This window comes from Grammomys surdaster, unplaced genomic scaffold (assembly GCF_004785775.1).
Source record: "Grammomys surdaster isolate TR1022 unplaced genomic scaffold, NIH_TR_1.0 125985, whole genome shotgun sequence".
NCBI classification, from domain to species: Eukaryota; Metazoa; Chordata; class Mammalia; order Rodentia; family Muridae; genus Grammomys; species Grammomys surdaster.
Window position 1 is genome coordinate 1521835 of NW_021620801.1, and position 27967 is coordinate 1549801.

General features: G+C 41.9%; 2 protein-coding genes across 3 annotated transcripts in view; one reads left to right on the top strand and one right to left on the bottom strand.

The window, feature by feature from the left end:
- The window catches only part of Nufip1 (nuclear FMR1 interacting protein 1), a 28223-nt gene extending 15664 nt beyond the window's left edge, over positions 1-12559 (bottom strand). Inside the window, exons 1-5 of the mRNA XM_028754255.1 lie at positions 12151-12559; positions 11486-11568; positions 9637-9735; positions 8965-9027; positions 8118-8194 (exon numbers count right to left, since the gene is read on the bottom strand). Coding sequence (XP_028610088.1) covers positions 8118-8194; positions 8965-9027; positions 9637-9735; positions 11486-11568; positions 12151-12544 — 716 coding nt within the window. The 5' untranslated portion in view covers positions 12545-12559. The remainder of the gene's footprint in view (positions 1-8117; positions 8195-8964; positions 9028-9636; positions 9736-11485; positions 11569-12150) is intronic.
- A 121-nt stretch (positions 12560-12680) lies between these two features.
- Positions 12681-27967, top strand: part of Gpalpp1 (GPALPP motifs containing 1) — a 23903-nt gene continuing 8616 nt past the window's right edge. For both annotated transcript variants that reach the window (XM_028754272.1, XM_028754271.1), the window contains exons 1-7: positions 12681-12863; positions 16023-16155; positions 17326-17430; positions 20658-20763; positions 24075-24206; positions 24646-24810; positions 27589-27687. In XM_028754272.1, coding sequence (XP_028610105.1) covers positions 12776-12863; positions 16023-16155; positions 17326-17430; positions 20658-20763; positions 24075-24206; positions 24646-24810; positions 27589-27687 — 828 coding nt within the window. In that variant the 5' untranslated portion in view covers positions 12681-12775. The remainder of the gene's footprint in view (positions 12864-16022; positions 16156-17325; positions 17431-20657; positions 20764-24074; positions 24207-24645; positions 24811-27588; positions 27688-27967) is intronic.

Below are 27967 nucleotides of genomic sequence, written 5' to 3' on the forward strand. Positions count from 1 at the left end.
GCAGACAGATCTCTGATTTTGAGGCCAGCTTGGTCTATACAGTGAGTTCCAAGACAGCTAGGGCTATCGAGAGAGACCTTGTCTTAAAAAAAAAAAAAAAAAAAAAAAAAAAGGAGGGGGGGAAGAATTCTAGGCATGTATACCACTATGAGTGAGATTAAATAAATCCATTTCTTGGCACAGGATGTATGGAAATGACAGCTCTAAAACTGGACAATGAGAGACACAAATCTGCATGGTATAGGAGACATGAAAGGAGGGAATACAGCTCTCACCACTCAGGCAGGTGATCATCAGAAACATCGACTGCCACTTCTTCTTCCTTACCTTCGTCTAAACATCTATCTGGACTGGGATGTAGCTCAGAGGGAGAACACTTAGCATGCACATGCCCTGAGTCTGACCATCACTAGCGCTAAACTAACATACTCATCTGCATTACTAGCTCGTGGAGGGAGCACTGACAGTGACAACCATGAGTCAGTTATCCCATGGTCTGGAGAGAAGGCTGGAAATGGCTTTGGAGAGTGGTGAGCGAATGGGGAAAGGCAGTGAACTTCAGTAGGGACAGTGCCGAGCATGTATCCAGCCATAAATAGCAGCCATCCATAAAGAAGAGACGATGACTGCACGGGCTATAAATAAGCGCAACAGGCAAAGAGCAAGGTCAGACAAGATGAGAACCGGACAGCAGTCACCAACAGACACTCATGGAAAGCAAGCATGACCTAAGGCTTCACAAAGTGGATGAGGGTGACCTCTTCCCCGACACTCTGTCAGTTTGGTGGACAAGCAATGCTGAGGGGCTCAGAAGAGACTCCAGGATGATCAGGAGGGAGGAAAGTACAGCCTCTCTCTGTAGGAATAGAGGGACTGTGGCACTGGAGCTGGCCTTGGCTACTTTGTGGGCTCTTTGTATTTTTTAAAGAAACCAAATTCCCAGTATTGTCACTGCATGGCAGCCTGTAAAAGATGAGAGGTTCTCTAAGTAGAGGACAGCCTTCAGGGAGGATGGGTGGAGCTGTTCTCCATCTGCAGACAGGAAATAGAGAAGCCAGAGGAGAAGTGTGTGACGATGCCCACAGGCCCTGTGGTGACTAGGCACTAAGCTCAGAACTACTCAACGCCCTCCATGCAAAGGGTGCAGTTTAGTGTCCTACAGTACATACAAATGTTACAGGGGAAACAAGCAGTCGTGTCTTAGAGTATGCAGCTCTGTGCATGTGTGACTTAGTGCAGTGCCTCTTGCTGCAGGCAGCACTGTGAAAGGTGAGACTTTCAATGCTCTCCTCTGTTTTCTTTAACTCTAAAATCACCCTTTCTCGCTGCCCTTGTTTTCCTCACTATCCCAAGTGGATTTGTCCTGACACCATCCCTCATTTCTGTCTCCTATCCTTGTGCTCCTTGCCTCTGACATGTCTCTACCTATCCTAGGTTTCCAGTGATGTCCTTATGGAATGGAGGCCACTACTGGGTAAAACTGTGCCAACCACTTCCTCTGCACAGTGAGCCGATGTTTTCCTTGCTACCCTTTACTGACTTTTTCTCCTAGACCTATTCTATATAGAGCACAATTACTCTATTCTCTCAATACAAAACCGCTCTAACACAAGCTGATGCCATTGTATTTTAATTTCAAAGTCGTTCTGAACGTCAGAAACATATAACATTATTAAGAGGCAGACAGAGAACTGAGCTGGGAACAGCAAAGGGGGGCAAAGACAGAGAGAGAATAGCTCCACCTAGTGGCCTCACAGCTCAGGAATTAACAATCACTTTTTTTGTTTGTTTGTTTGTCTTGTTAACTTGGGGGAAGCTTCAGTTTTTAAATACAGTGGGACCTCCAACTTTGGTTATTTTGAAAAATAAACTAAAGATAAAAGGATAAAGGCAAAGATAGCATTTTTCTTCCAGCTTTAAATCCTGAGTCCAGGGTCTCTTTTACAAGTTTTCTAGCAGAATGGCTACACAGATGTTAGCACTCTATAGAGTGTCAAAACACACACTGGCTTCCTCCAGAAGAGCAGCTTTCGCAAGAAAGCTTCAAAATAAAAAGCATTTTGTTGTACCCAAAGTGGAATTCACTCTTTTAGGGTACACTCTTCAAAAACTGAGACTGAAGCAATGTAAAATAAATACTTGTATGAAAAATCTGAATGTAACACATTATGTTATATGGATATAAACAATGAAAATTTAAAGATAAAATAAACTGAGGTTGGAGAGATGGCACAGCCATTGCTGACTGCTCTTCCAGAAGACCCAGGTTTAATTCCTAGCATTCACCCAGTGGCTCTCAACCTACTGTAACTCCAGTTCCAGGGGATCCAACATCCTCATCTGGCCTCCTTGGGCACTAGGGGGATGCAAGTGGCAACAACATGCATGCAGGCAAAACAGCCAGACACAAATAAAATAAACCTAAAAATCTTTCAGTTCTTTAAATATATATATTAAAAAATAAAGATAAAATAAATGGAGAATAGATACCTAGAAATATAATTTAATAATATTAGAGTGCATGTCTTATAAATTTATCAAATGAACCAAAATAAAGAAAATATTTCCCACATCCTTTCCTTCCTGACAACGCACCCCATTCTCCCTTCCTAAAAAGGCCTTGCTTTATCCATTTACAGGCAGAGCAGCACAAGGTCAGACACTCCACCCCAGGCTCCTGGACACCAGGCCTACAGACATACACCCCACACCTCGTTTCCTATCCTGCTAACAAGTATGTCACCAACACTCCTGAGTATATGAAGGGATGTGAAAACCTCAGAAGAATTAAAAGGTGCCAGAGATACTTCTAGAACACTTAACCTTGCAGGTACAATAAATGTCACCCCAAACCGCCACTCCCGTGTCCTCTCTAGCACCCCTCAGGCTCACAGTCCCTAGTTCCACTTCAGCACTCAGGATCTTGCACCTATTCCTCTTCCAGCACTTCTGATGATGGTCACTGAATACTTGCATCTACTCTGAAAACCAGAACCAGATACACCTGTTCTACATGAGGAAAACCACCAGAAAGCATGGAAAATCTTGTTCTAGCCCTCCTTTATTCAAGAGAGTAGGGGCTGCCTATGAATTTCACTCATAGCTTTGAAACACAATCAACTTAAAACTGTGTCACCACGCACAGTAAGAAACAGCTGCACATTCTCCCTCTTGGCAATTTTGTTTGGGGGACATTCCAAGTCCACTCCCACTAACGCAATCTACGGCTAGATACTGAGGTCTGCATGGAAATGGAGTTAAAGCTGAAGCACACCTATTGCTTTCCTAATGAGAAGCTAACACTAGGCTATGTTTCCTCTGTTATCTGTCTAGAGTGTAGGAGTAATATGAGAACAGATATGAACCTTCTGTCAGGCAAAATCAGAACAAGGCACTGAAGAGCAGTAACAGTTTCCCCAATGGTGCCAAGAGCAACAACAGTGCCTTGAACTTGTTCTATACTAGGAAGGATGGGCCACTTTCAAGTAAGACATGGAGACAACTACTGCTCTGTTTTCTGGAGAACATGGTTAACTGATGCAGACCCCTTCAGGCAAACTCTTCCCTGTGACTGCTTCCCCTGGTCAACCAGCACAGCTTGAGTTCAAACCTCTCTCCAGTAAGGTTTGTCAGTTTCCTTTGACGTGAAGTATATACTCACTAGATGACCACCCAACACCACTTCTGGGTACTTATCCAATGCAAATACAAGGGACGTGTAAAGCAAGGGATGTCAAAGCACAAACTCACACACGAATGTTTATGGAGGCTTTACCAATGCCAAATATTTGAATCCACGCTCAAGTGGGAGATGAAGAAACCACTGTGATTGATATAGCCATACAATGGAAGAGAAAAATTCTCGGAAATGAGGATGAACTAGTACTACATCCAATGTGCATGACTTCTGAACCTCAAAAGTCTATATGTTGCATGATGTCACTTACGTGATTTGACAGAACAGATCAGCGATTGCTAAACGGTAGGAGAAGGCATGATTTAACTGGGTGAGGTAGCTAGGACACAAGTAGTTTACGTCTACGTGTGACGGTGTCCATATAACAAACAGTGTTTAAACAGGAACTACCTGCTATGTGTATTATACCCTTGGCATGGAGTGGAAGGCGGGTAGGTCGTTTCTCACAGCAAGTCCTCCCAAACAAATTAATGGTGCTGCTTTCCAAAGCCTCCTCTTGACTAATGAAAGAACCCTTTGGCTAAGCAGTATTATCCTCACGTTACTGTTAATGTTTCAATTGCACGTGGCTTTCTAGGCATCTCATATATTTATTTGTTTACTATTTCCCATTACAGTAAAAGTCTCTGGCTTTGGGGATCTTAGCTAAAAAAAGCAAAATGTTTAACTTCTCAATTATAAAATGCCTGCTTATGAGAAGGCTCAGCTGACAACTACCTGTGGCTAGGTCCCATGACCTGAGCTCAATTCCTGGAACATACACAGTGGAAAAACAGAACCAACTTCTGAGTTGCCCTCTGACCTGGATCCACACACACTTGCCTTGGCATGCCCACACTCACATACACACACATAAATAAATAAATAAAAATGTACAATAAGTTAAAAAAAATGTTTACCTCTAACCTTCAAGATAAGTGCTACCAAGAAACTAGTAAAAGACACAGTTTCCATTAACACATGGTCTACAATTTCCTGTTAGCACTTGAAAAATCAATGGTTCCACCAAATTTGTTTTTCCTTGAATCACTTGCTGTATGGCCCACAGGGGGCAAAGTTCACCTCCATAGAGAGAAAAGCCACTTAAGAATGCAGGCTTTTAAACAGACTGTCTTGGTGATGAGAATCTGATGTTAAAACCACAACAGTGAGCCAACTGATGGCTCAGAGGATAAAAGCACTTGCCACCAAGACTGACAATCTGAACTCTATCCCAGGAACCCACACAGTAGCATGGTAAGAGGTCTCGGTCTCTCTGCCTCTCTCTCTCTCTCTCTCTCATCATTTTTTTTTAAAAAAAAGGACAAAATCACAGAAGTTTAAAAATTAGATACATTATTGATTTCAAATCACAACTAGGAATGAGTGCAACACATCTGACTTCTCTAAAATAAAGGTGTTTCTCAAACATGACTCACAATGATAAGACTGTAAGGTTTTTCTAAGTACTTTCTTGTGTATCAAAAAGAAACTATATCAGTAGTAAAGTAATTTCAAAGCTGGGTGGCGGCGGCACATGACTTTAATTCCAGCACTTGGATGGCAGAGGCAGGCAGATCTCTGAATTGTAGGCTAGCCTGGTCTACAGAGTGAGTTCCAGGACAACCAAGGATAAAGAAACCCTGTCTCCAAAGACCAAGACAGACAGACAGACAGACAGACAGACAGACAGACAGACAATTTCTAGCCCCATTTACATATATCACACACACCACTTCTACCTATGGCATTGGGTGACATAAACAACCATGGAAAAGATGTCCTTACTGGTCCAATACTTAACTTATGCAAGAACACAAAATGCAAAATAGCTCTCCAAAAATGGGACAATACTGGACATGGCACAGTATTTAAAGACGGCCAAGGCCTTCCTGTAAAGACCCCAAAAGAGGCAGGAATCTGGTGGCTGAGCCAGTGTGCAGGACTTCAGGAATGGAGAAGGCCCACTTCTGAGACAGAAGCAGCATCATGAAAAACAAGTGAGGAGTTCATCCCTGCTTGGTGACATAAGCTTGTGCTCCCAATACCTGGGAAACTGAGGCAGGAGGGTTGTCATAAGTTGGAGGCTAGTCTAGTCTACATAGTGAGTCCCAGTAGCCAGAGTTATTTAGTAAGAGCCTGTCTTAAAATAGAAAAACAGAAAGAAAAAACTGGAACAAAAAAAACTCACAAAGTTGTCAAAGGGTCTAAAAGGCCATGTGACATAGACAAAAACTACCCAATACCAAAAGCTCTGAAATAATGTAGAAATTACCTGAAACAGCCCACATTTAGAATCCCGAGAACCAGTATTCTAAGAGTTTCAACACTTTAGCTAAGAGAAAACGAGCTTGGCAAATGTCTTAATTGTACAACAGGTCACCTGTATAACAGAGTGACAACTACAGAACGAACAATTTATTTTCTACTACAGGAGAACCAAAACCCACCGAGATTCTCACTAGTCAGGTCAGTCCCTAAAGTGAGCAAGCACTGCCTGCTCACCTGCAGAGTACATCACAATTGTGAGGCTTCTAAACAGAACTTAGAGAGCCCACCAGGGCTGAGAGTCTGTCAGGTGAAGGAAGAGCAGCAGAACAATGGGGCTCAGGTGTTGATGTGAAGACCAGAGGCGCAACCATCAGAGTTATGGATGGAAAGCCACTTCACATCCCTCAAAAGAATTCAATGTTTACAAAGGAAACTAGCACTACTGAACTACACTAGCAGCCTCCAACTCATCCGACTACTGCAGGGAAAGTAAAAATAAGACACAGCTATAAAGAAGCCACATAATGGTTGTATTAACAAGCTATGCTCTAGGTTAAGAGTTTCAAGTAGCTTTCTCAAACTCTAAGGCTAACTTCACGTCAGGCTGCAGGGCAAGGACCTGTAATCCTAGCTACTCAGAAGGCTGAGGAAAAAGGATCAGGACCTCAAACAACCTGGGCTACTGCCTGAAGTAACATAGCCTGAGCACTGCAGCCAGTCCCAGTTTTAAAAATAACGAGACGATAGAGATTAAGAGCACTGGCTGCTCTTTCAGAGAACCCAGGTTCAAAACCCAACAACATGGTGGTTCACAACCATTGGTAACTCCAGTTCCAAGGGATCCAACACCACCTTCTGGCCTCCTCAGACACTAAGCACACATGTGGTGCAGACATACATACCAGCAAAACAGTCAGACACATAAAATAATAATTAAAAAACATTTTTTAAAAATTAAAACAGCTAGGGACTGTGGCATGGTGGCAGACCAGTTGTCTAGTAAGACCAAAGCCTTAAGTGCAATCCCAATGCTACAATATAAAACCATTTAAAGCCAATGATGATCTGTTGTATCTCTGCCTCCCCTTAGTTCTAGAAAACAGTACGGTGGCTTGATTGACTCATGCATGTAAACACTTGGTCTAATTGTGGCACTGTTTGAAGAGGCTGACTTTAGGGGTGATAGCCTCGCCCCACTTCTAGCTCACATTGTTTCCTGGTTTACCAGCACACTGTGACCAGCTAGCTTCCTGCTACAGTTGCCTGCTGCCTGTCACACCATTTCTGCCATTATAGACTCCAACTCTCTGAAACCATAAGCCAAACTAAACTTTCTTCCCTAAGTTGCTTTCGAGTATTCTATCAAAGCAACAGAAAACAAACTAATACAATTAACTGATTCTCAAAGTGCACCATCGATCTAACCCAAATCTCTGCTACAGGATCAAACACGTGAGAGATGTAAAATGGAGTTCCAGGCAGATTGTTCCCAAGTACACTGTAGCCAGACATCACCTATGCCATCTCTACTAACATAATGAATGGAAGGCCACAAGCTACACAGTAATGCTCACATCTCTAAAACATTAATTACAGGAATGAACTCCTGCACTTGCTATAGGTAAGCATGTGCACATCCTGTTTACCGCTGTACTCATTCTGCATAGCAGAGGACATCATTCAGCTATGTGCTCAGACAAAAAAATAAACATAGCACTGCACTGTGCACTTTAAGTATTAGAAGCCCATTACTTCTCCAGTCACTGAACATTTAGTAGGTGGCATGGACTCTCTTCATAGTCCCTAGTCTCTTTGTTGTATATCTGTTATTTAAATGGAAAGTTCTATAACTCTCTCCAAACTACATTCAATAGCCTCATACAATATAACTTACAGTTCTCTTAGTATCAGCATTATAAAATAATTCAATGAACTTCACTAATAAAGATGTTTAGTTTTAAACCATCAACTAACCCTACTCTCAGTCACAATGTACCACTATTGAAGAACACAAAATGAAGCCCAGTCACTTTCAGTGGAATGTCCACAGTGTTATAAAGACCACACTTCTCTTTTCATATTCATTATGGCGGCCTGGCCATTATATTGCAACACCCAGTCTTGCCCCAGTAAAATTAAGTTATTTATTGGTTCACAATTCTATACTCACTTCCGTCGTTCTTCCCTCCACCTTGCAATCTCCTCTGGAGTGTCTAGCTTGATCTTCTTCATACCAGGAGCATGCATCTAGGGGCAGAAAGCCTGCTGAACATCAGGAAGCATGCTGTAGGATCTTAACTAACTGTGACATTGCATTCAACATTAAACTTACAAGCAGGACGGATAGACCATAAGCTAGCCGTCATTCTCACTCCAACTTATCTTTAAGGAAAAGCACTGTTTCTCGTGTAGCTAGAACAGTGCTATCGATGGGGGGAGAGCAGCTTAATTCTTATTACACAGATGCATAACCCATTTAATTGACATTAAGTACCCAAGTGACCAACTGACCAAAAAAACTGAAGGTGATAGCTGAAGCAATTAGTAGGCTTGATCATTTTACTCAAGCTTTTTCTTTTAATGTATGTGCGTGCGTATGTACATGCCCTCAAGACACCGGGACACTGGATCCCCAAAGCAGGATCCTGTACAGGCAGTTGTCTACTGTCCAACGTGGGTGATAGGAAATAAACTTGAGTCTTCTGGAAGGCAGTACAAGCTCTTGACTGCTGAGCCATCTTGCCAGCATCCATAGACAAGATCATTTTAAGAACCATGGTATGGGAAAACCAGCACACAACTTGGAAGTGCAAGAATCAGTTCAGAGCAGGCAAGTTATTCTTTCTAATTTTGTTAGGAGGAGCTAATATTTATCTATTTTGCAAGGGTTGAAACTAAGATAGCGTAAGATCTACAAAACTTCCTTACAAAGTACAAAGCCCTGCATGAATATTACTAATTGTTAGCATACACAGAGAACACATTTTAAAAGGGTGAAAAAGACCGTAAGAACTTACATTTCTCCAATGAAACTGGACAATCTTCTCATGTGCACTAAAAGAGCAATCTACTTCAGGGCACTGAAAATTTAACAACAAAAGGACAATTTAGTGATCCACAGCAGCAGGGGTCTCCAGACTCTGGTGTCTAGCCCATTCCGTCATTCTTAGGCCACAGGAGCCAAGGGTCACTCTGAAACAGCTGCATTAGTGCATCCTCCACGAGCAACACAGCCACCCGTCTCACTTCCTCCTGTTTGAGTGAAACTAAAATGTTCCTAATTCAGAACAGTGACAGGCATTCCTAAAAATGAATATATCCCAAACAAGAAATCCCTTTGAAAAACAAAAACAAAACCTTTACAAGCATTCTAAATGGCTTAACATTTTAAAAACCATTTCCTATCTGGACTATATTTAGAGGACAACAAGCTATGGCACACCACACAGTACAGCTGCAGGTCAAAACAGCTACAGAGGGCGGGAGCTCAGAGGCTCCCAAGGTGACTGCATTGGAAGAACAGCCCTCTTCCCTCCCAGTTGCCATGGAGGGGCACATATGCAAATGCTGCCACAGTTCCTCCTCTCTGGGAGTTCTTCCTATGGGGAGCAGTGGGCTCCCCATCCCAAATACAAAAATACAAATTAAGGCCATTTCTGTATCAGTTCAGAACAACCAGGAAAACCTACTTTTGTATGTTCAGACATGTGTATGTCATACTTTTCTTGATTTTTAAAGCCACGATCACAGGTATCACAGAAAAAGTGGAAAACTGGTTCCTTTCTTTTCTGCAAAGCAAAAGAAGCAGTAAGACTGTGGTGGGAAATCTCTGTTTAACCAAACACAATTATTCCAAGAATACATATTGGATTTGTTTTAAAGCATTTCCCTGGGGTGAAAAGCATACCTTTATTTGTTTTATCAATACAGCTAAAGTCAGGCCCAATAAGCAAAATTTAAATCTAAAAAGAGCTAATGCAAACAACAAATAGATTTCAAATTGGAGACCTAATGAAGATTCGATACAGCACCTGTCAAGTTCTAGATGTGTCAAGCATTTCACAGAGGATATTACTATACTGGAAACTGGTATAGAAAATAATCTCCATTTTTTAATGTTATGCTACTGTTAACGTTAAAAGGACTGTTACTTAATAAACTGTATTCGTGTAGTACTAATAGTACGAGCTACAGTTTTCACGGTAAGAGAACACTAATTTTATGTTCATGATCTGAGTAGACATGAGTCAACTTACTCTAAACTAATTGTGTGACTTAAACAATGAAGAGGACACCTGGCCTGTAAGTTAGGTTCAGGTCAGAATAAAGAAAACCCATTTTAATGTAGCATTTGCTTGTGTAGTATAATCGGGCATTATTCCTCATTTGAAAAAAAAAAAAAAATGTTTTCCAGGCCAGAGAGATGTCTCAGAGAGTAAGAGCACCTGCTACTAAGCTTCAGGACCTGAGTTCAATCCCCAGGACCCACATGGTACGATAACTGACACCTGCAAGTTATTTTCTTAACTCTACACATACACACCCACCCCCAACAAAAGTAAATGTAAAGTAAAAAAAAGGCTATCATAACAATGACAAATACCCAGTATTGAAATGATAGAAACTTTACAACCAGGACAAACAAAAACATTAACAATACAACAAATCCTGTCTGAATTTAAGATATGCACACAACTTAGGTAAATATAAACTCTACTAAATTAGGAATATTAGATTATAGCTTGAGTTTAACAAGGGGGGGGGGGCGATTCTGATTCACAGATTCTTCTACGCCAAAAAGCAGCAAGATTGCTGGGCATGTGGGCTCACGCCTTTAATCCCAGCAGTAGCAGGGAGGCAGAGGCAGGCTGAACCTGGTCTACAAATTGAGTCCAAGACAGCCAGGGCTCTGTTAAACAGAGAAACCCTGTCTCTCCCCACTCCCACAAAAAGCAAGATTATAAAAAATAAAAAATTTGTCATTACAATTTGTGCTTCTGGGACTTCCAGTCTTCTCCTAAAATTCCAGCTGTCAGTCCCAATCTTCACAGTTTTTTGAATAGTGGTCTCAACCTTCCTAACACTATAACCTTTTAATTCATTCCACATGTTGTGGTGCTCCTAAACTACAATGTCTTTGGTTTCTGCTTTATAATTCTAATAATGCTACTGTTATGAATAGTAATGTAGATATCTGACATGCAGCATATCTGATCTGCAATCCCTGTGAAAGAGTCCTTCAACCCCCAGGTTTTAAACTTTCCCGGTTTTAATATTCACATTTATCTGTAAGCATCATAATCCTCTACGATATCTATGTACTGAGACAGTTTTAACGTTCTCTTTCCTTTTCTATAATTTCACCATTTATTTTTCAATACTATTTTGCTTCAACATTTTACTTACAATTACGTTTCTTAAAAACACTACCCTAGTAAAGCTCTACCTGTCCAAACCAGATGTGAAACACGGACAGTTACAATATACGAAGCAGTAACACTGAAGGTCAAAATGCCACATTTATCATCTCAGAATTACCTTCTTTTTCTGTTTTCTGTTTTGAGGCAAATTGAAGTCATTGAATTTTGCATCATGTGATTGTGGAAAATAAGAATGTGTAACTAAAATGGAAAAGAGAGTTTCGATTAAGATCGCAAATGTACAATTATCTATTAATCACTTTTTTCTTAGATTAAAAACAAAAAATGTGTAGGTAGCATGGAGTGCGGTACCCTTGGAGCCCAGAAGACATTTATCGGCTGAAGTTACAGGCAGTTGAGAGCCGCCCAGTGTGGGTGTTGAGAACCGCGCACTGGTCCTCTGCAAGAGCAATAGAGTCTCATCTCCAATCCATTTCTCTATCCTCTATCAACCCCTTTCTAACGCATACATACAATCATTACTTTCTAATACCTAGTTTTATCACCTGTATCGTGTCTTCCTACACTGAGGAGATAGGAAGCTCCCAAAAGGTAAGGATTTTTTAATGTTTTGTTAACTGCTATGTAAATAGCCCCTCAGTTTTACAGTTCGGTTGAATTAATACATTTTGAATGAGCAGGTGGAGAGAAACCTAGTGAGACACATTTTGAATACTCTTAGCAGCCTCCAAATAATACAGCGCAAAGCTGCAAGATAAAAAAGGAAAGCTGGGAGAGGAAAGGAAGAGAAAGTAAAGGAAGACCACTAGAACAGCAGCTTACCCGGAGAGTGGTAGGACGTGTGATACGTGGGGAAACCATTAGGAGACAACCCCCAGTACCAAGGCGTCGAGGCTTGGTAATTCCAGGCCTGCTGCCCGCTGTACTGAGGTTGACCATCCGGCGGGGCTTGGGCATCGAAAGGAGGCTGCGCCGCGGGAAGAATCTGAGCATCGAACGGGGGAAGGGCTCCGGAGGTAGGCTGGGGCTGCACGTGAGGCTGTCCCTTCCGGCAGGGCTCCGACTCCGCCACCGGAGACGACAGAGGAGGTGGTGGCGGCGGCAGCATGGCCCAGTACACCCAGTTGTCCCGCGGCGGCGCAGCTTCGCTCGGAGTCCCTGGCGTAGGAGTCAGCTCCGGGGCTGAAGGCCACACGACGGGAGCAGGCTCTGCCATGCCGCCCAGCAAGCAGTGAGCCCAAAGTGCAATTGTGGAACTAACATTAAACGTCACTTCCGTTACGGCAGTCTGGCTAATGAGCCGATCGCGGGCTTACGTCATCAAACGAAGCCGGAAAAACTTCCGGCCTTGGCTGCAAATCCTCGTCCACCGGCCAGTGCAGGCTGGGTTTAGCTAAACTGCCTGTGCAGGTTGGCTTGGCATTTGAGCGACTGTGCGTCGCAGCGAATGGCTAGGGACCTGATCGGGCCGGCACTGCCGCCAGGCTTCAAGGAGCGCGCGACAGTTGAGGACGAGGAGCGGGACCCGAGCCCGGGTAAGCAGCAGTGGGCATCTGCACTTACGGGAAGGGGTGGCGACCACCGCGGAGTGGGCGCGGTCCACCCTGAGGAGTAAGTTGGGCACGCAGGAGTGTTTGAGACCCTATCATCATTAAAATGACGATACAGTCCCAATTTGCTATTAATACGAACAGGTCTGTACTAACTGATCAATTTTCGTCCGATCATCTGTTTAACTCTTCCATCAACTGTGTGTGTAAGAACAGATGATGGAGGGTGCATGCGTTACAAATGTTGACAGCGGCTGATGAATCGGTTCTTAAGACACACAACTAGTCAGTAATGAAGCACAAATTAGAACCTGATATCAATATACTTTTAGATTTAGAAGACTCTTGCCGAAGATCCTATGCCTCTCTCGTCCCCGGCCTGACTTCCTGGCCTCATTCTATCATTCCATCTTACACACGCAGCCCAGTGCTCACACAGTCCGAGTTTGTGCTTTAACAGTAGGTTTTGGGGGGCTGCTCTGGTTGTACTTAAATGCCTGACAAAAAGTCCACTTTAAGTGTCACCTTCCTGAGCATTGTTACGTCTTCCTCGGGGTTTTCCTCTCCCGATTCCGCTAATATTTGACACATTCTATTCGACTAATTTGTTGACATTTCAGTCTCCACCATTTCACTGTGTCTTGTAACCTTAACATGCACCTATGCCACATCACTACCTCGCACACTCTTTCGTACTTTTCCGTCTTTAGTGTTTGTTCCAGTTTGAAGGCTTGGGGTGACTATACTTGGGAAAGAACAAAACTGAAGAAATGTTGCAACTATTTCTTAATCTGATTTTCATTTTCTGGCTACCCAGAGACTATGTCTCCAGCAGATTCTTCCTTCCAGATCTTATTCCTAGTATCGCTATTTTTCAAAATTCCCTTTATTCTTTATTTTAGGAAGGAAATTTCTACTCAATTAGATTGAAGACGTGTTAGGGAATTCCATTGAGTAATCCCCTGTAATGTCTTTACCTATTATACTGGTAACAGATATTTGAGTAGATTCTGGGTTGTTTGTTTGTTTGTTTGTTTTAAATTCTTACAGAGTGCATACATTGTGTGTGTATCCTCTATTATTTACCCTCGGTTTCAGAGTCCTACCAATTTACCAAAGTCCTCAGTAAGTATAGGAATTCTGATTGTTCCATGTTCTCCTTAATCCCTAATGTAATCTAATAAACATTAGAGAACACTTTTTCTGCCTTTTCAATCTGGTATTTTGAAGCCATATTTTATGGTGGTAATTTTAATTTGTATTTCCTTGTGAGAAATGAAACTGAACACTTTTCTAATTTGTTGATTATTTTTTACCACTGTGCTCTGATAAAGTCTTTTGCTCATTTCCTATTGAATTTTTTTGTCTTATTGATTTGTAGTTTGTAAAATTAGCATACAAAGCATTAGGTTCCATTATCTATATTCATGTGTCTGTGCGTGGGCATGCGTGTGAATGCAGGTACCTGAGGGGGCCAGAGGTGGTGTGATTCCTTGAAACTGGCATTGCAGGCGGTTGGGAGCCTCCAGATGTGGGTGCTGAGATCTGAACTTGGGGCCTCTTGGCTGGCTGAGCCATCCCTCAAGACCTCATGTCATTTTTTTAAACAAAATTTTTTGTTGATTCTTCTTCTCATCCCCCCTCACGCCTTTTAGCCTTCACCCATCTCCCATAACCTCCTTTCCCCTTTTGCGTCTCATGTGTGTCCCCTGTTCTTCAACACTTCTTTTAACCCTCTTGTGGTCTCTTTTCTAGTTTCATAGCTTATATCCATACTCACCCTACTTACTATACACAACACCAGAGAACACTTGTATTTGCCTTTCTGAAATTGTGTTACCTCACTATAGAGTATTTTCCAGTTATATACATTTTTCTATAACTTTTGTGACTTCATTTTTCTTTACAGCTGGATAAAATCCCATTGTATGTTTTATACCATATTTCTGCTATCCATTTATCTGTTGATGGACATTTAGGCTAGCTTCATTTCCTCCCTCCGTGTTGTAACTAGGGCATCAGTAAACATGGATATGCAGGTGTTACTATTGCTGGTTGGTGATCTTTTTGTCAGCTTGACACAAGCTTTTGGTCATGGGGTTTCATCACAGCAATAGTAACCCTAGCTAAGACACTAGTTTTTTTTTTCTTTTATGTTCTCATTAAATATTCATCAGATTTATTACGTTAGCTATTTTAAAGCATAATTTCAGTGACATTAGTTATATTATTTATATTCATACTGTTTATGTAGCTGCCACCACCACCCGTCCGTCTCTAAAGCTCTTCATCTCTGGAAATGAAATTGAGTTCTCTCCCTGCCCACAGCTCCTAGTAATGGCTGTTCTGTGCTGGTGAATGTGCTGAACTAAGTACCTTGGGGGTGAGGGGTCAAACAGTCTGTCTGTTCAGCCCTTCCATCAACTATATAAGAAAATATGGTGGATTGTGCATGTGTTACACATGGTGACAGCTACTGTAAGTGTAGCACTTTTTACAAATGCCCTCAGGGTTCTTCTCTAGCATTCTTTAGTCTTCTAGTGAGGACTGAGGTTTAAACTTTATTGGACACCTTTTACAGAGCAACAAAGTAACACAGACAGGTTAACTAACTTACACAATTCATCTAGTTAGTAAGTGGCAAAGTACAGATTCAAAGCCAAAGACTCCAACTCCAAAGCTTGCAGCCTTTTCTACCTTTGTGTTAGACCAACAGCCTCTTCAGCTTCCAGCATCAGTGGAGAGTGCATAGCTTGTTGTCTCCTGCTGACTCTTCTTGTCTAGAATGTTCTTTTGTATTGCTGTATGGCCACTGTTTTCTCATCACTTAAATCTACCCAAATGCCTTGTTAGAGTGACCTTCCTTGGCCACTGTCTTCCAAATTGCCCCCCCTCCACACAGACACATGTTTTCACTGTTTCGATATAAGCACTTCATCTGAACTGACCTTTTTCATTTGTTTTTTTTTTTTGTGAGTATTTACTCTGTCACACATCACAGTGGGTGGATGGGTTGGTAGGTGGATAGATAGTTAGCTGATATAAGTCCATAGTAAATGGTAGCCAGCTGTGGCTATGAAAAGAAAATTTCAGTTAAGAGGACTTGGTGAAGGGACTACAACACATCCATCTGAACTTGTCCAGTTGCAGGGCCAGCTCTGCCCCCTGATTACAGAAGCTGCAGTTCAGACTCCTCAGACAGCGACAAGGACAGTAGTTCTTTATCTGAAGAAGGAAATCAAGAGTCTGAAGAAGATGACAGTGGTCCAACTGCAAAGTAAGTCACTAAATTATACAGTGAATCAAGCTTTACACTGTTGTTTTAAAAACAAAAACACCTGCTGTTCGAATTACCAAATGAAGATTCAGAACCCAGATGCTGTAGTGAAAGCCCACTAGCTCAGAGAAGCAGAGAAAGCGTCCACCTGACCCTCCTCCCCAGCCAGAAGGAAAAGCTCCTTTCCATGCTGTCTTAAATAAATCTCCTTCAACTCTAAGACCCTCCTTTCTGTTCATTCCCTTATCAGCTGGTTGCTTGCTCGGCCTCTTGACCTAAGGTTGACTGTATTTAGCTCTTGGATTAAAGGTATGTGCTAGGACTGGACCATACTACAATTACTTGTTTGCAGTAAACAAAAAGCTCTAGGATCAAAGGCTGAGCCACAATTAAAAACAGTTTCTTCCAGTTCACAATGTGATCAAATATCCTGTAACATTACACCTCTCATAAATTGGCTAGAATTGTGTGGATGTGGAAGATGCCATCTCACATGGCATTTCACACAATCTACACCTTCTATAAAGAAACTTTTCCTAACTGGGCATGGTGGTGCCCACCTTTAATCCCAGTACTCCAGAGGCAGAGACAGGTGATCTGTGAGTTGGAGACCAGCCAGAGCCACATAGTGAGACACCATCTCCAAAAAAATAAAAAGCAGTTTATTCTAGTAATGTGTAGCAATGGATGTTCTGTTTAAATAAATGATTCCTTTCTAATCTAGCCTTCCAGACCCTGAGATAGGTAGTTAAATTGAACTTTGATTTTCAGATGACTAAGGTTTTTGATGCCCTTTCAAGATTATGAGGCAGAAAAAGGAAACTTACAGTGCTTCTGAGAGGGAGAATAAATATGAACTCATGCATTTCACTAAGAAAGGGCTGAAAAGAATTGAGATTGCTGACTTAGTGGCATCTTGAATTCTCTATAAGATAAAGAATGCTGATCCAGTCCTGATAAATAAATAACTGAAGATAAGTTCCAGGAAAAGATTAAGAACTGTTATAGTATGCTGCTGTTTTGTTTGTTTGTTTTGTGTGGGGAGCAAGGTTGATTTATTGTTTCAGTGTTTAAATAGATCTACTGAATCTTTTCTATCAAAATTAAAGCTTTTGTCTTTATAAAAATTTAACATATGTTTACCTTAAGGTACGTTATTTTTGTTTTCAGAAAGCAGAGGCGAACTCAAGACAGAGATGACGAAGATGAGGATGAGGGGTTTTTTGGACCAGCCCTTCCTCCTGGGTTTAAGAAGCAGGATGACTCTCCTCCCAGGTGATAAATTAGAATGTGTCAGCCATTCTTTAAAGTTGATAATACTATATTGCTTTATACAGAGACTGGCCCATGACAGCCATCCCTTTAGTTTTGAATGAGTTAAATTTTTTAAGTGTATAGCAAGCGAGACAAGAAGGCTAAAACAGCAGCTGGACGGTGAACGTCAGGTTCCACTCACTCTGTCCTGCAGAGACGACCGACTGGGGCAGCACTGGGAAGTCCGTCCTGCAGAGACGACTGACTGGGGCAGCACTGGGAAGTCCGTCCTGCAGAGACGACTGGGGTGGCACTGGGAAGCAGTCAGCTGGGGCCCCTGATGGACAAGAGAGAGCAGGCAGAATTTCCAATCCTGGCTAAGATTTCAGTCAGCCATTCCCACAACATGGTAAACGGGCTGGGGATGATTTGCTCTGCAGCTGTTTTCAGAACAGTGTTTCCACCCAATCGATTTACTCTCCTGGACTCAAGGTCTTGACTTTTAGGGGAGGGGCATGTTTTCTGTTCTCCTTTTCCTGTCTCACAGGACCGGGGGGGGGGGGGGGCCATCTGCCCCGGACAAGGGATCTTGGAGGACACTGTAAGACAAATGTGCTTGGTTCTGAAGTGGGACCCATCTCTAAAACCACTTCTCAGGGAGTACATGACAATTTTCTAGTGTAATGCATGCCACGTGCCTGCCTGTATGGCAGAGCATGTAGAAGAGGTGGCTATTTATTTTTCTATTCAGAGTTTAGGATCTCACGTGCCGATTCCTAATGTCCATGTAACTCTGTCTCTCTTAAGTGTAGCAGGACTACTAGTGTACTGCCAGTTTTTTTGTGTGTGTCATCCCCAAACAAATAATGCTTTTTACGTTTTTTATGAGTAGTACAAATGATCCAATTACACAGATGTGGTTCTCAAAGTCTAAAAGTTAGGATCTATTTCTACCTTTCATAGATAAGTCACTGGCCCCTGCAATATAACATTCCTTCAAGAAAAACCCATTGTGCCGGGCGGTGGTGGCACACGCCTTTAATCCCAGCACTTGGGAGGCAGGGGCAGGTGGATTTCTGAGTTCGAGGCCAGCCTGGTCTGCAGAGTGAGTTCCAGGACAGCCAGGGCTACACAGAGAATCCCTGTCTTGAAAAAAAAAGAAAAGAAAAACCCATTATAGATGAGCAGTCTCTCAGTTGAAAAGCTGCAATCCAAAATACTTCCCGATCCCAGACTTTGAGTGCAGCCAGCATGACACCACAAGTCTGCTATTCAGTATACACAGCCTTGTCTTAGCTATATAATTATAGCCTAGCATATTATATACAGTTGCCTTTGGGCTATGTGTAGAAGGTATATATGAAACACAAATGAATTTTCATATTTAGACTTGAGACCCTTTCCCTAAGGTTTCTCATTATGTATATGTAAATAGTTCAAAATCTGAAGTTGGAAATGCTGTGATCTAAGCATTTTGGATGAGCTGTGTTCAACTTGTACTTAATCTATGCTTGCTCCTTTCTCGAAAATTACATTTGGTGCTTGGCCTGGTTTTTTTTTTGTTTTTGTTTTTGTTTTTAACCTTACAGGTCTTTTGCTTATATATGATGGTTTCTGATCTTGTGTTATGAGAATTCTGTGTGTGCCAATGTGTGGGTCTGCATCTGGATATGTTTCTAGTGTTTTCTCGTTGGTTCTCTTTTTTGTTTGTTTGTTTTACCTTATTTTATTTTTAGGTGCCTGTTTTCTAATGAGAGGGAGAATAAAAGAACATAGATTTGGATGGGGGAGGTGGGGAGGGACTGAGAAGAGTTGGGGGAACGGAACCATACATAATCAGATATATTACATGGGGGGGGGGAAGCTATTTTTAATTAACAAAAACCATTTTGGACAATAAAATTCATGTGTGAAATAAACAGTAGCATTTATTAAAGTAAAAAAATCTGATCAACAATAGAATGCCATGTTTGCTTTATATTTATTATATATTTAATATTTTAAAATTTTTATTACATTTTATTTATTCATGGGGGACACACACACATGACACCACTGCACATGTAGAGGTTCCAGAACAACTTGTTGGAGTCGATTCTCTCCTTCTTCTATGTGAGTCCCAGGATTGAACTCAGGTCCTCAGCTTGGCAGCAAGAGCTCTTACCCACTGACCCAGTATATTTACTGTCTTCTAAGATTGTCTATGGATTTTATCTCCTCAAATTCTGAAGTCATAAAATTGACCAATTAATGTCTGTGTGGCTCTGGTAAGGATTATACTTAGAAAAAGAAACCCTCAAACATTTTTTTTTGTAGCTTATAAATGGCAGCTAATTGTGTCTTTCTGATAATCTGAAACTGCACCTACTCATATACAAAACTATTATATACTTGGTTCACGAACCAAGACAAGATTATTAAGCCGTCAGAACCACTGACTCTCAATACTGTTCCACCTCTGCCAAGAAGCCTGTCAGGGAGGCTCCAGGTCAACATGTATCCCCTGGAAGTCCAACCGTGGACTTTAGTGGCATCTGCATAGCTAACGCTGACCAACAAGAGCAAACTGGATAAAGGAACTGAAAGTATGAAATGAGAAGAAAGTAGGTTTTCCTTTCTAGCAAAGGCTCAGGATCAAGGCCATCCCCTCTTGTGTTGACAGTAGCTCCCTGAGAATAGGGCAGTAATGCAATAAAAAAAATTCGAAACCTAAAAGTCCAGGGCTTAGACTCTGGCCCAGCCACTCTCTGCTTGTGTTGATCTTGGCTATTAATTTTTCCAAACTTACTGTGGCTTACATGGACAAGGGTTGTGTAAAGAACTAGACACATACAGCCAAGTGAAATGTGATTGGCACAGTACCTTCTCCTTCCTCTGTGGGGCACAGTGGACCCGCTGATAAAGGTACTTGTCCTACAGCCTGAGAGCTGTCCAATCCTCAGTTCTATAGTACAAAGAGAACCCATTCCCTACAGTTGTCCTCTGGCCTCTACATGCGTACTGTGACACCCACATACCCATAAATAAATACAAATATTTTTTTCTAAAAATGAAGTAGAAAATAACACGGGAAAAAGAGGTTTTTAAACACCTAGTAGAGAATTATTAATACTAGTGAAAATAATGTTACAAAAAATTCTTATTTTCCACATTTGTTATTATCTGGCTTTCTCTTAATTGTGAACTTTTATTCTGAAAATAGCTTTTTAAAGTAAAGAGATGATGATAATGGTACATTTTATTTTCAGGCCTATAATAGGTCCTGCATTGCCACCTGGTTTCATTAAGTCTTCACAGAAAAATGACAAAGGCAGACAAGATCCAGGGCAAGTGTCACCATTCTTCAACTCAGAGGTTTGGAAATTTTTTGTTTAAAGAATAAAATGTATAACAAACCCAGAACTTGAATGGTATCTGTAATCATGTGGCTCACATGAGACAGAAGACTCCAAATATGAATCTCTTAACACATTGTCAGCTTACTGTGAGAGTGGAACACCCAGAGATGAAGTAAAAGCTATTCTTGTACCTGGTAAGTACAAGAAAACAAGATAGTCAGGTGTTATGGTTTGTGTTCCTTATCTTTGAAGTATTTTCATTATTTTTCACTTCCTGTCTTAAGAAGTTTCCCTCCAATGTGGAAGATTTTAACTTTGGAGGAAACTACTACCCATTAAAGATCCTCTGCCTAGGGAGTAGTACCACCCATAGTGGGTGGCTCTTCCCACCTCAATGCAATATGGATACCCACCCACCCATTAACACCTGCCCCCTTTGTTTGTTTGTTTTGAGGCAGGGTCTCTTCATAGACCTGGCTATCCTGGAACTCACTCTGTAGACCAGGCTGGAACTCACGGAGATCCACCTGCCTCTGCCTCTCAAGTGTTGGGATTAAAGACAGTGTGGCACCATTCCTGGCCTCAAATGCTAATGTTTTTTAAAATTTTAAAAGTTCATCATAGGAACTAGAGAAATAGTTCAGCAGTTAGGGCATTTGCAGAGAAGCCAAGTTCAGTTCCCGGCACCTACACTGGGTATAACTTTCCCTCTAGGGGATCCAGTGTCATCTGTTGACCTCAGTGTGCATCCATACATATGTGGAATATACACACAAAAACCCACACATAAATAAAAATATATCTATTTTAAAGGTTCATCATATGCTTTATATTTGCATACTTTGTGCCACAAAGGTTTCTATCTATAGAAAATTACAAATACACTTAAGATAATGTTTGTGGGCCAATGAACTGGCACAGTGTGTAAAGGTGCCCACTACACAAGCCTGGCAACCTGAGTTCCATCTCGGAAATGCATGTGAAGATGGAAGGAGAGAAACAACTCTGTAATGTCATCCTCCGTAGTGACTTAGACACACACACACACACACACACACACACTATTATCATCATTATTGTTATTAGAAATCCGAGGATGTTTGTGACAGCACAGCTTACTACTGTAGAGGGAGGCAGTAAACACTTAAGGTTACAGCATGAACAGACAGAGTCAGGCAGAGAATGGACACACTCTTGTGAGAGTGCAGAGAACCCTGGTCCTGAAAGGGTTACTCTTAGGTAACCGTTTTTAAAACTTGATGTACGTTCTCTAGTCTCCTTAATAGACTGATGTAAAGCTCCATTTCCTCAAGAAGAAAAAAAATAAAGAATATCATTTCACAGTTTTATTGTAAGAATCAACTGTGGCATTGCATGCCAGAGCCCACCACAAGTATTCTCGTGTGTGTGTGTGTGTGTGTGTGTGTTTGTGTGTGTGTACATTTCAAAGTAAGCCACAAGAGCGGGGATAAATTTATTTAATTGTACTTGTATGGGTTTAAAGAGAACAGCCCCAGATAGAAAGTATTGTTAGGTTAAAGGGGAAATTAAAAAGGGTATAAATGAACTCCTTATCCTATGAACTCAAAAAACTTAAAATAAGATGCAGAAGCTGTCAGAACCAAAGGATAAGCATGTTGTTATTCATTGTAATAAATCTACTGAGGGCAAGGACAAACTATAAGCCTTAAGATATCACAGCATCTGTCACAGAGTCGTACCTGGGAACCGTTCATCAATATGACTTCAGAACAGGGTGTAGTTCTAGCCCATCCACTCCTTTGTGTCAGCCAAATACCTACTGGGGGTCCGCAGTGGCTACACTGGGCTTGGGATTCAGGTGGGCAATTTTCACTGTCTTTCTGTCCTCCGTAAGGACCTGTCCAGACTTGTTCTTAGTCCTGTAGCAGCCTGCTTGCAGGAGCCCCTCTGACCACCCACCTACATCCTCTGAGAACTCTGCTTCTTCATGTGAACCCCAGCCCCCTAGCTCTTTACCACAGCCCCTCTTAGCCTTTCCTGCTAGCCTGTCTACAGTCCTTTCTTCACCCATCCACTCCTTTGTGTCCTGTCTACCAGACATCCACAGCCACCATGCCTGCTCAGTACCCAGAGAGGGTAACAGCAACCAGAGAACAGAAAACCCACCCAGCAAAGAAAAGACCTGATAGGGATACCAAGAAATACCTCAAACATCATAACTCCAGGTTATGGAGTTATGCCTAGGCCCTGGTGCAGAACAGAAACATAAATAGCCAAGACAATATGCCTCCAGTAGAAGCCAGTGACCCTGTTACAGTTGGCCCTGAGAAATGCAATACAGCTGAAGCTTAAGGCAAGGCCCTTAAAATAGCAATTATGGATATATTCAAGGACCTTCAAGAAGGGATGAATAAATCCCTCAACGAAGTCTGTGAAAATACAAACAGTTGAATGAAATAATGAAAACAAATCAAGACTTAAATGTAGAATTTAGCAAAGAAATAGAATCACTAAAGAAAACCCAAACTGAAATGAAACTGGAAATGAAAAATTTAGCAAGTCTAAGCCTCACCATCAGAGTTCAGGATGTGGAAAAGAGAATCTCAGGTGTCGAAGAAAGGGATAGCTCAGTCAAAGAGATGTCAAATGTAAAACCCAGAGACCACAAGGGACCTGGCTAACACAGCGCTGTTTGCACCTCGTAGTCAGTGAGCCGTGCTGGGAACTGAGCTCATGCATCTTGTCAGTATTTTGGGAGCTCTTATGCAGTTCTTGTTTCACAGAAGCTGATGATGATGCACTGATTCACCTGCAATATCCCAAAGAGCAGTTTATGTACAGAGATAAAATAGGTTTCAGATGTGTTATTCCTGACCAATTGGCAATAAATACCAGGAATGCTGTGTGGAAAGGATTCTAAGACCAGATCTTTGTCCATCAATCAGAGGGTTGGAGGTGTGACTCAGTGGTAGCACCCTGCCTAATACATGCAAAGCCTGGGGTTCCTACCAGCAAACACCACAGACAGACAGACAGACAGACAGACAGACAGACAGACAGATAGACAGACCAGGAATAAATAGGATACTTATAGTTATAAGGTCTCTGATGACATAGGAAGAGACATAGGACAGACAGTCCATGTGCTATGGAACTGTCATCGTCAAGGAAACCAAGGAAAGGCTCATTGTTCAGTGATGGGCTAGCCCTGTGGGTTTTATGGGGTTTTGGGTTGGTTTTGTTTTGTTTTTGCCTTATTGCTATGTGTCAGTTAAATTCCAGGTAGTTTAAGATCATTGTAACCTATCGCTCTTCATAGATTAAAGATACTGTCTTGTCTTAAAGGAAGCAGAGAGCGGTGAAGATGACGATATTGTTGGACCTATGCCTGCAAAAGGACCAGTTAACTATAGTGTAACAACAGAGTTTGAAAAAAGGGCCCAGAGAATGAAGGAAAAATTGACCAAAGGAGATGATGTAAGTTTTCAAAATTTTTTATTGATTTATTTTATGCATATGAGTGTTTTGCCTGCATGCATACCAAGTGTATGCCTGTGTCTGAGGAGGTTAAAAGAGGGAATCAGATCCTCTGGAACTGAATCAAATGGTTATAAGCTACCATGTAAGTGCTAAAAACTGAACCCACATCCTTTAAAAGAGCGGCTAGCAACCTCTGAGCCAACTCTCCAACCTCTAAGTAGTAGCAGAGAGTGTGCATGCGTGAGTGCGTGTGTTGTTTTGTTTGTGTGAAGTTCTGGGTTTTTGTTTTGAGTCAGGATCTCAATTGTAGTCCTGGCTAGCCTAGAACTCACCACGTAGCCAGCACTGGTCTTGAACACATAGAAATCTGCTAGCCTGTCTCCCCAGAGCTGGAACTCAAGGCGCGGACTACCTTGTTTCTTACGTTCTCATGCAGGATTCATCTAAGCCAATTACCAGAGAGTCATGGATGACTGAGCTTCCACCAGAAATGAAAGACTTTGGTCTTGGGCCCAGAACCTTTAAGAGAAGAGCAGATGACAAATCCGGAGACCGATCCATCTGGACAGACACCCCAGCCGACCGGGAAAGGAAAGCTAAGGTGACAGGATATTTTTGTTTCTCTTTTTGTTCATGCATTTTATCTAATTTGGCTTGAACTTGCAAAGACACAATATGAGGTTATTTAAAGGTACTCCTGGTGCAGAGTTTTGAGGGCAACAGAACAGTTGTCCATGACCCAAGGACTTGGGATGGTGGCTCTGAGTTCATTGTCTCACACAGGTGAAGATTGAAAACACAGGTACCAGTGGCATTATGCAAAGTGGAAGCAAGCTTTATTCAGGAGAGTTATAGAGGTATGAGAAATTGAGGAAAAGGGAGAAATTAAGAGAAATTGGAACTCTTGAGAGGGGTAGGGGTTTGCAAGAACTCCTTTGTCTCTGGTTTTTACAGTTTGGTAGCTAAGACTGGACAAGATCCCAGTAATTACTACAAAGTTGATTAGTTCTCTGGGCTATCATAAAGTTAATGGTTAACCCACATGCTCCATGAATGCTCCGTGGTCCAGCAAGAGAGATGCACTATTTATCTGCTGCCCGCCTGGTTAGGGATGGTCACGGCTTCCCCTGTCCCTCTCTGGCTTAAGCTCGATTAGCCAGTGCCCTTGACCATCTGCTAGCTGTCAGCCGCCGCCTGCTGTTTCTCACTTCAGCTTTGCAAGTGTTTGAGTGCTGTTAATTAATTATTCCAAGTGCTGTCCTCACAGCCACGTCGAAGTGCTGCACAGAATGCCGGTTACTTCCCATCTAAGCCCTGTCTGTGGGGTGGTGGTCTAAGTGGAAGTTTCTTGTTAGAAGCCATCTTTACTTCCAGTCTGTACAGTTATCTAAAGGATAGTCAGTCTTCAGAGGTTTTGATGGGGGACAGGCAGTCTGCAGACAGAGCCCTGCTTTCTCCTGTATCTGGTCTGCTTGGCTCCCCCGTCCCCTGCTGCAGCCTCTCTGTTCTTCCTCTTGTGCCCTTCCTCGTTACTGTCACACTGGTATTTTGCTGAATCCTTAACTCTCCCCGTTGTCACACCACCCAGCCACTTGATGCTCTCACACTGGGCCCAGTCCCTTCCCGCCTTTAGAGGTCCAGCCCTGCATTACTTCCTTTTGAGATTATGATTCTGAAGGAAAAATAGTCATCATCTTCAGCAGAATAGAAGGAAAGTCACACTCCTTGTTTCCATTTTCCAATCTGCTGCCAGTTTTAAACCTAAGGGAAGCTCCATGACCCGGTTCAGTGCCCTTATTTTATGGACAGGAAGCTGTCTTTTGTAGGTTGTCATAGAGCTAGTAAATGACCACTGAAAAAATTTCATTTTTAAGTTTCTAACTTCAAATTTCCTGGTCTTTATACTCCATTATACTATACATGAAATGATATCTTAAATTTCTTTAAAAGTAAACCAATCTTGCAGACTAACCTAGCAAATGAAATGATACCTGGAGATCCTCTCAGAGTGACTGCTTCACCTGCATAAGCTCAGTTACTGCCAGTGTAGCAAAAAAGCACGTCCACTGCTGTACCAACTAAACTACACAAATGTAAAAGCCTGTATGCATAAAGTATCTTAGGTATTAAATTTTTGTTATTAAGAAGCACTCTACTGGGTGTTAAGATCTGAACCAAGGTCCCCAGTGGTACTCACTGAACTTACTCCATCTAAGTGTTTTCAGTACTATCAAGTGTTCCACATAAGTCTTAAAAGTTTGTCACCTGTGATGATAGCTTTGTCAGTTCTGATCTAACAGGTCCACATTTGACTTATTCTATCTTGTTCATCATCCCCCGCATCCAAGGATTTCTGTTTGCCACATGTAGCTGTGATTTGAATTCTTGTGTATGGTTGCAAGTCATAGAAAGAAAAAGATAAAATGAAAGCCGTCCATGGAGCTCTATTCTTTGAAGAGTTGCTTATGAGTTAGAAGTGCTAAGGTCTTGGGCAATGGCATGGCCCAGTGGTATGGGTGCTTATGCCCAAGCAGAATGGCCCACGCTTGATCCCCAGGACCCCCAGGGTGGAGAGACAGAAGTGACTCTCCTAGGCCATAAGACAACATTAGATCCCTGAGACTGGAGTTTCACCACATGCATGCATGATGCTCACCGAGGCCAGCAGAGGTCGTTAGATCCCTGAGACTGAAGTTGCAGACAGTTGTGAGCCTCCATGAGGATGCCAGGAATTCTGAGTTTTCATAAGCAAAAAACAATTTTTAAATAAAATTGTCGTGTTTGTGTAGCTTCCTAGTTCTGGTATCTGTGTGTTACTGTAGCCTTTGACAGGGTGATCTGAGTCTGTGTGCATGTGTCTGCAAATGGGATGTAATTCTCTTTGCTTTATTCTCTAACTTTGTGTCAGGTACCTCTGCTCTTCTTGCTTCTGTTCCAGTCTGTTAGCAGGTTTCTTGAGTTGTCTACAGACACTCAAACCATCCCTGAATGGTGATAGTGCCGTCTGTTTCTTTGCTTCTTTCCCTCCTTTGTCAGGATGTATATATCTCTCGTTCATTCCTTTGACTATTTTTTGAAAACAGCAATAGAAGAATTCTTGTGTGTTGTTTTCCTAGATTTTGTCATTGTTAGTCCAGACTCATCCTGAGTCTCTTCCAGATGGGCGATTGTTTGCTTTGGTTTGCTTTATTGTTCCCTTTTTCAGGACACCCCAGGCTCCTGCAGTGACTCCTTCTCAAATATGTACGTAGCTATTTCTGACTGGGAGGAATTCAACTGGCCTGGCTTTAGTTCAGTTTCTTGTCATTTAATCTAAGTAAAATTAATAGTATTTCTTTTTAATTCTATTTTAAGTGATGTTATTATATTTATTCTTCAGGAAATACAAGAAGCAAGGAAGTCATTCAGTAAGAAAGATGAAGAGAACGTATTGTCAGGAAGGGATAAGAGACTGGCAGAGCAAGTATCCTCATACAATGTAAGTAAGAAAATAAAATATATAAAGATATAAATTGTCTCTTCTTCCCTTCTCTCTCTTCCTCTTGTTTCCATTTTGTTTGTTTTGTGCTGAGATTTTACTACATAGCCCAGGCTGCCCTCTGACTTGTCCTCAGAGTTTTCTGGTCTCATATTTTCCCTTTTTACTCTATTGCTTTTATTTTTCTTATCTTCTCTCCCTCTCCCTCTCCCTCTCCCTCTCCCTCTCCCTCTCCCTCTCCCTCTCCCTCTCCCTCTCCCTCTCCCTCTCCCTCTCCCCT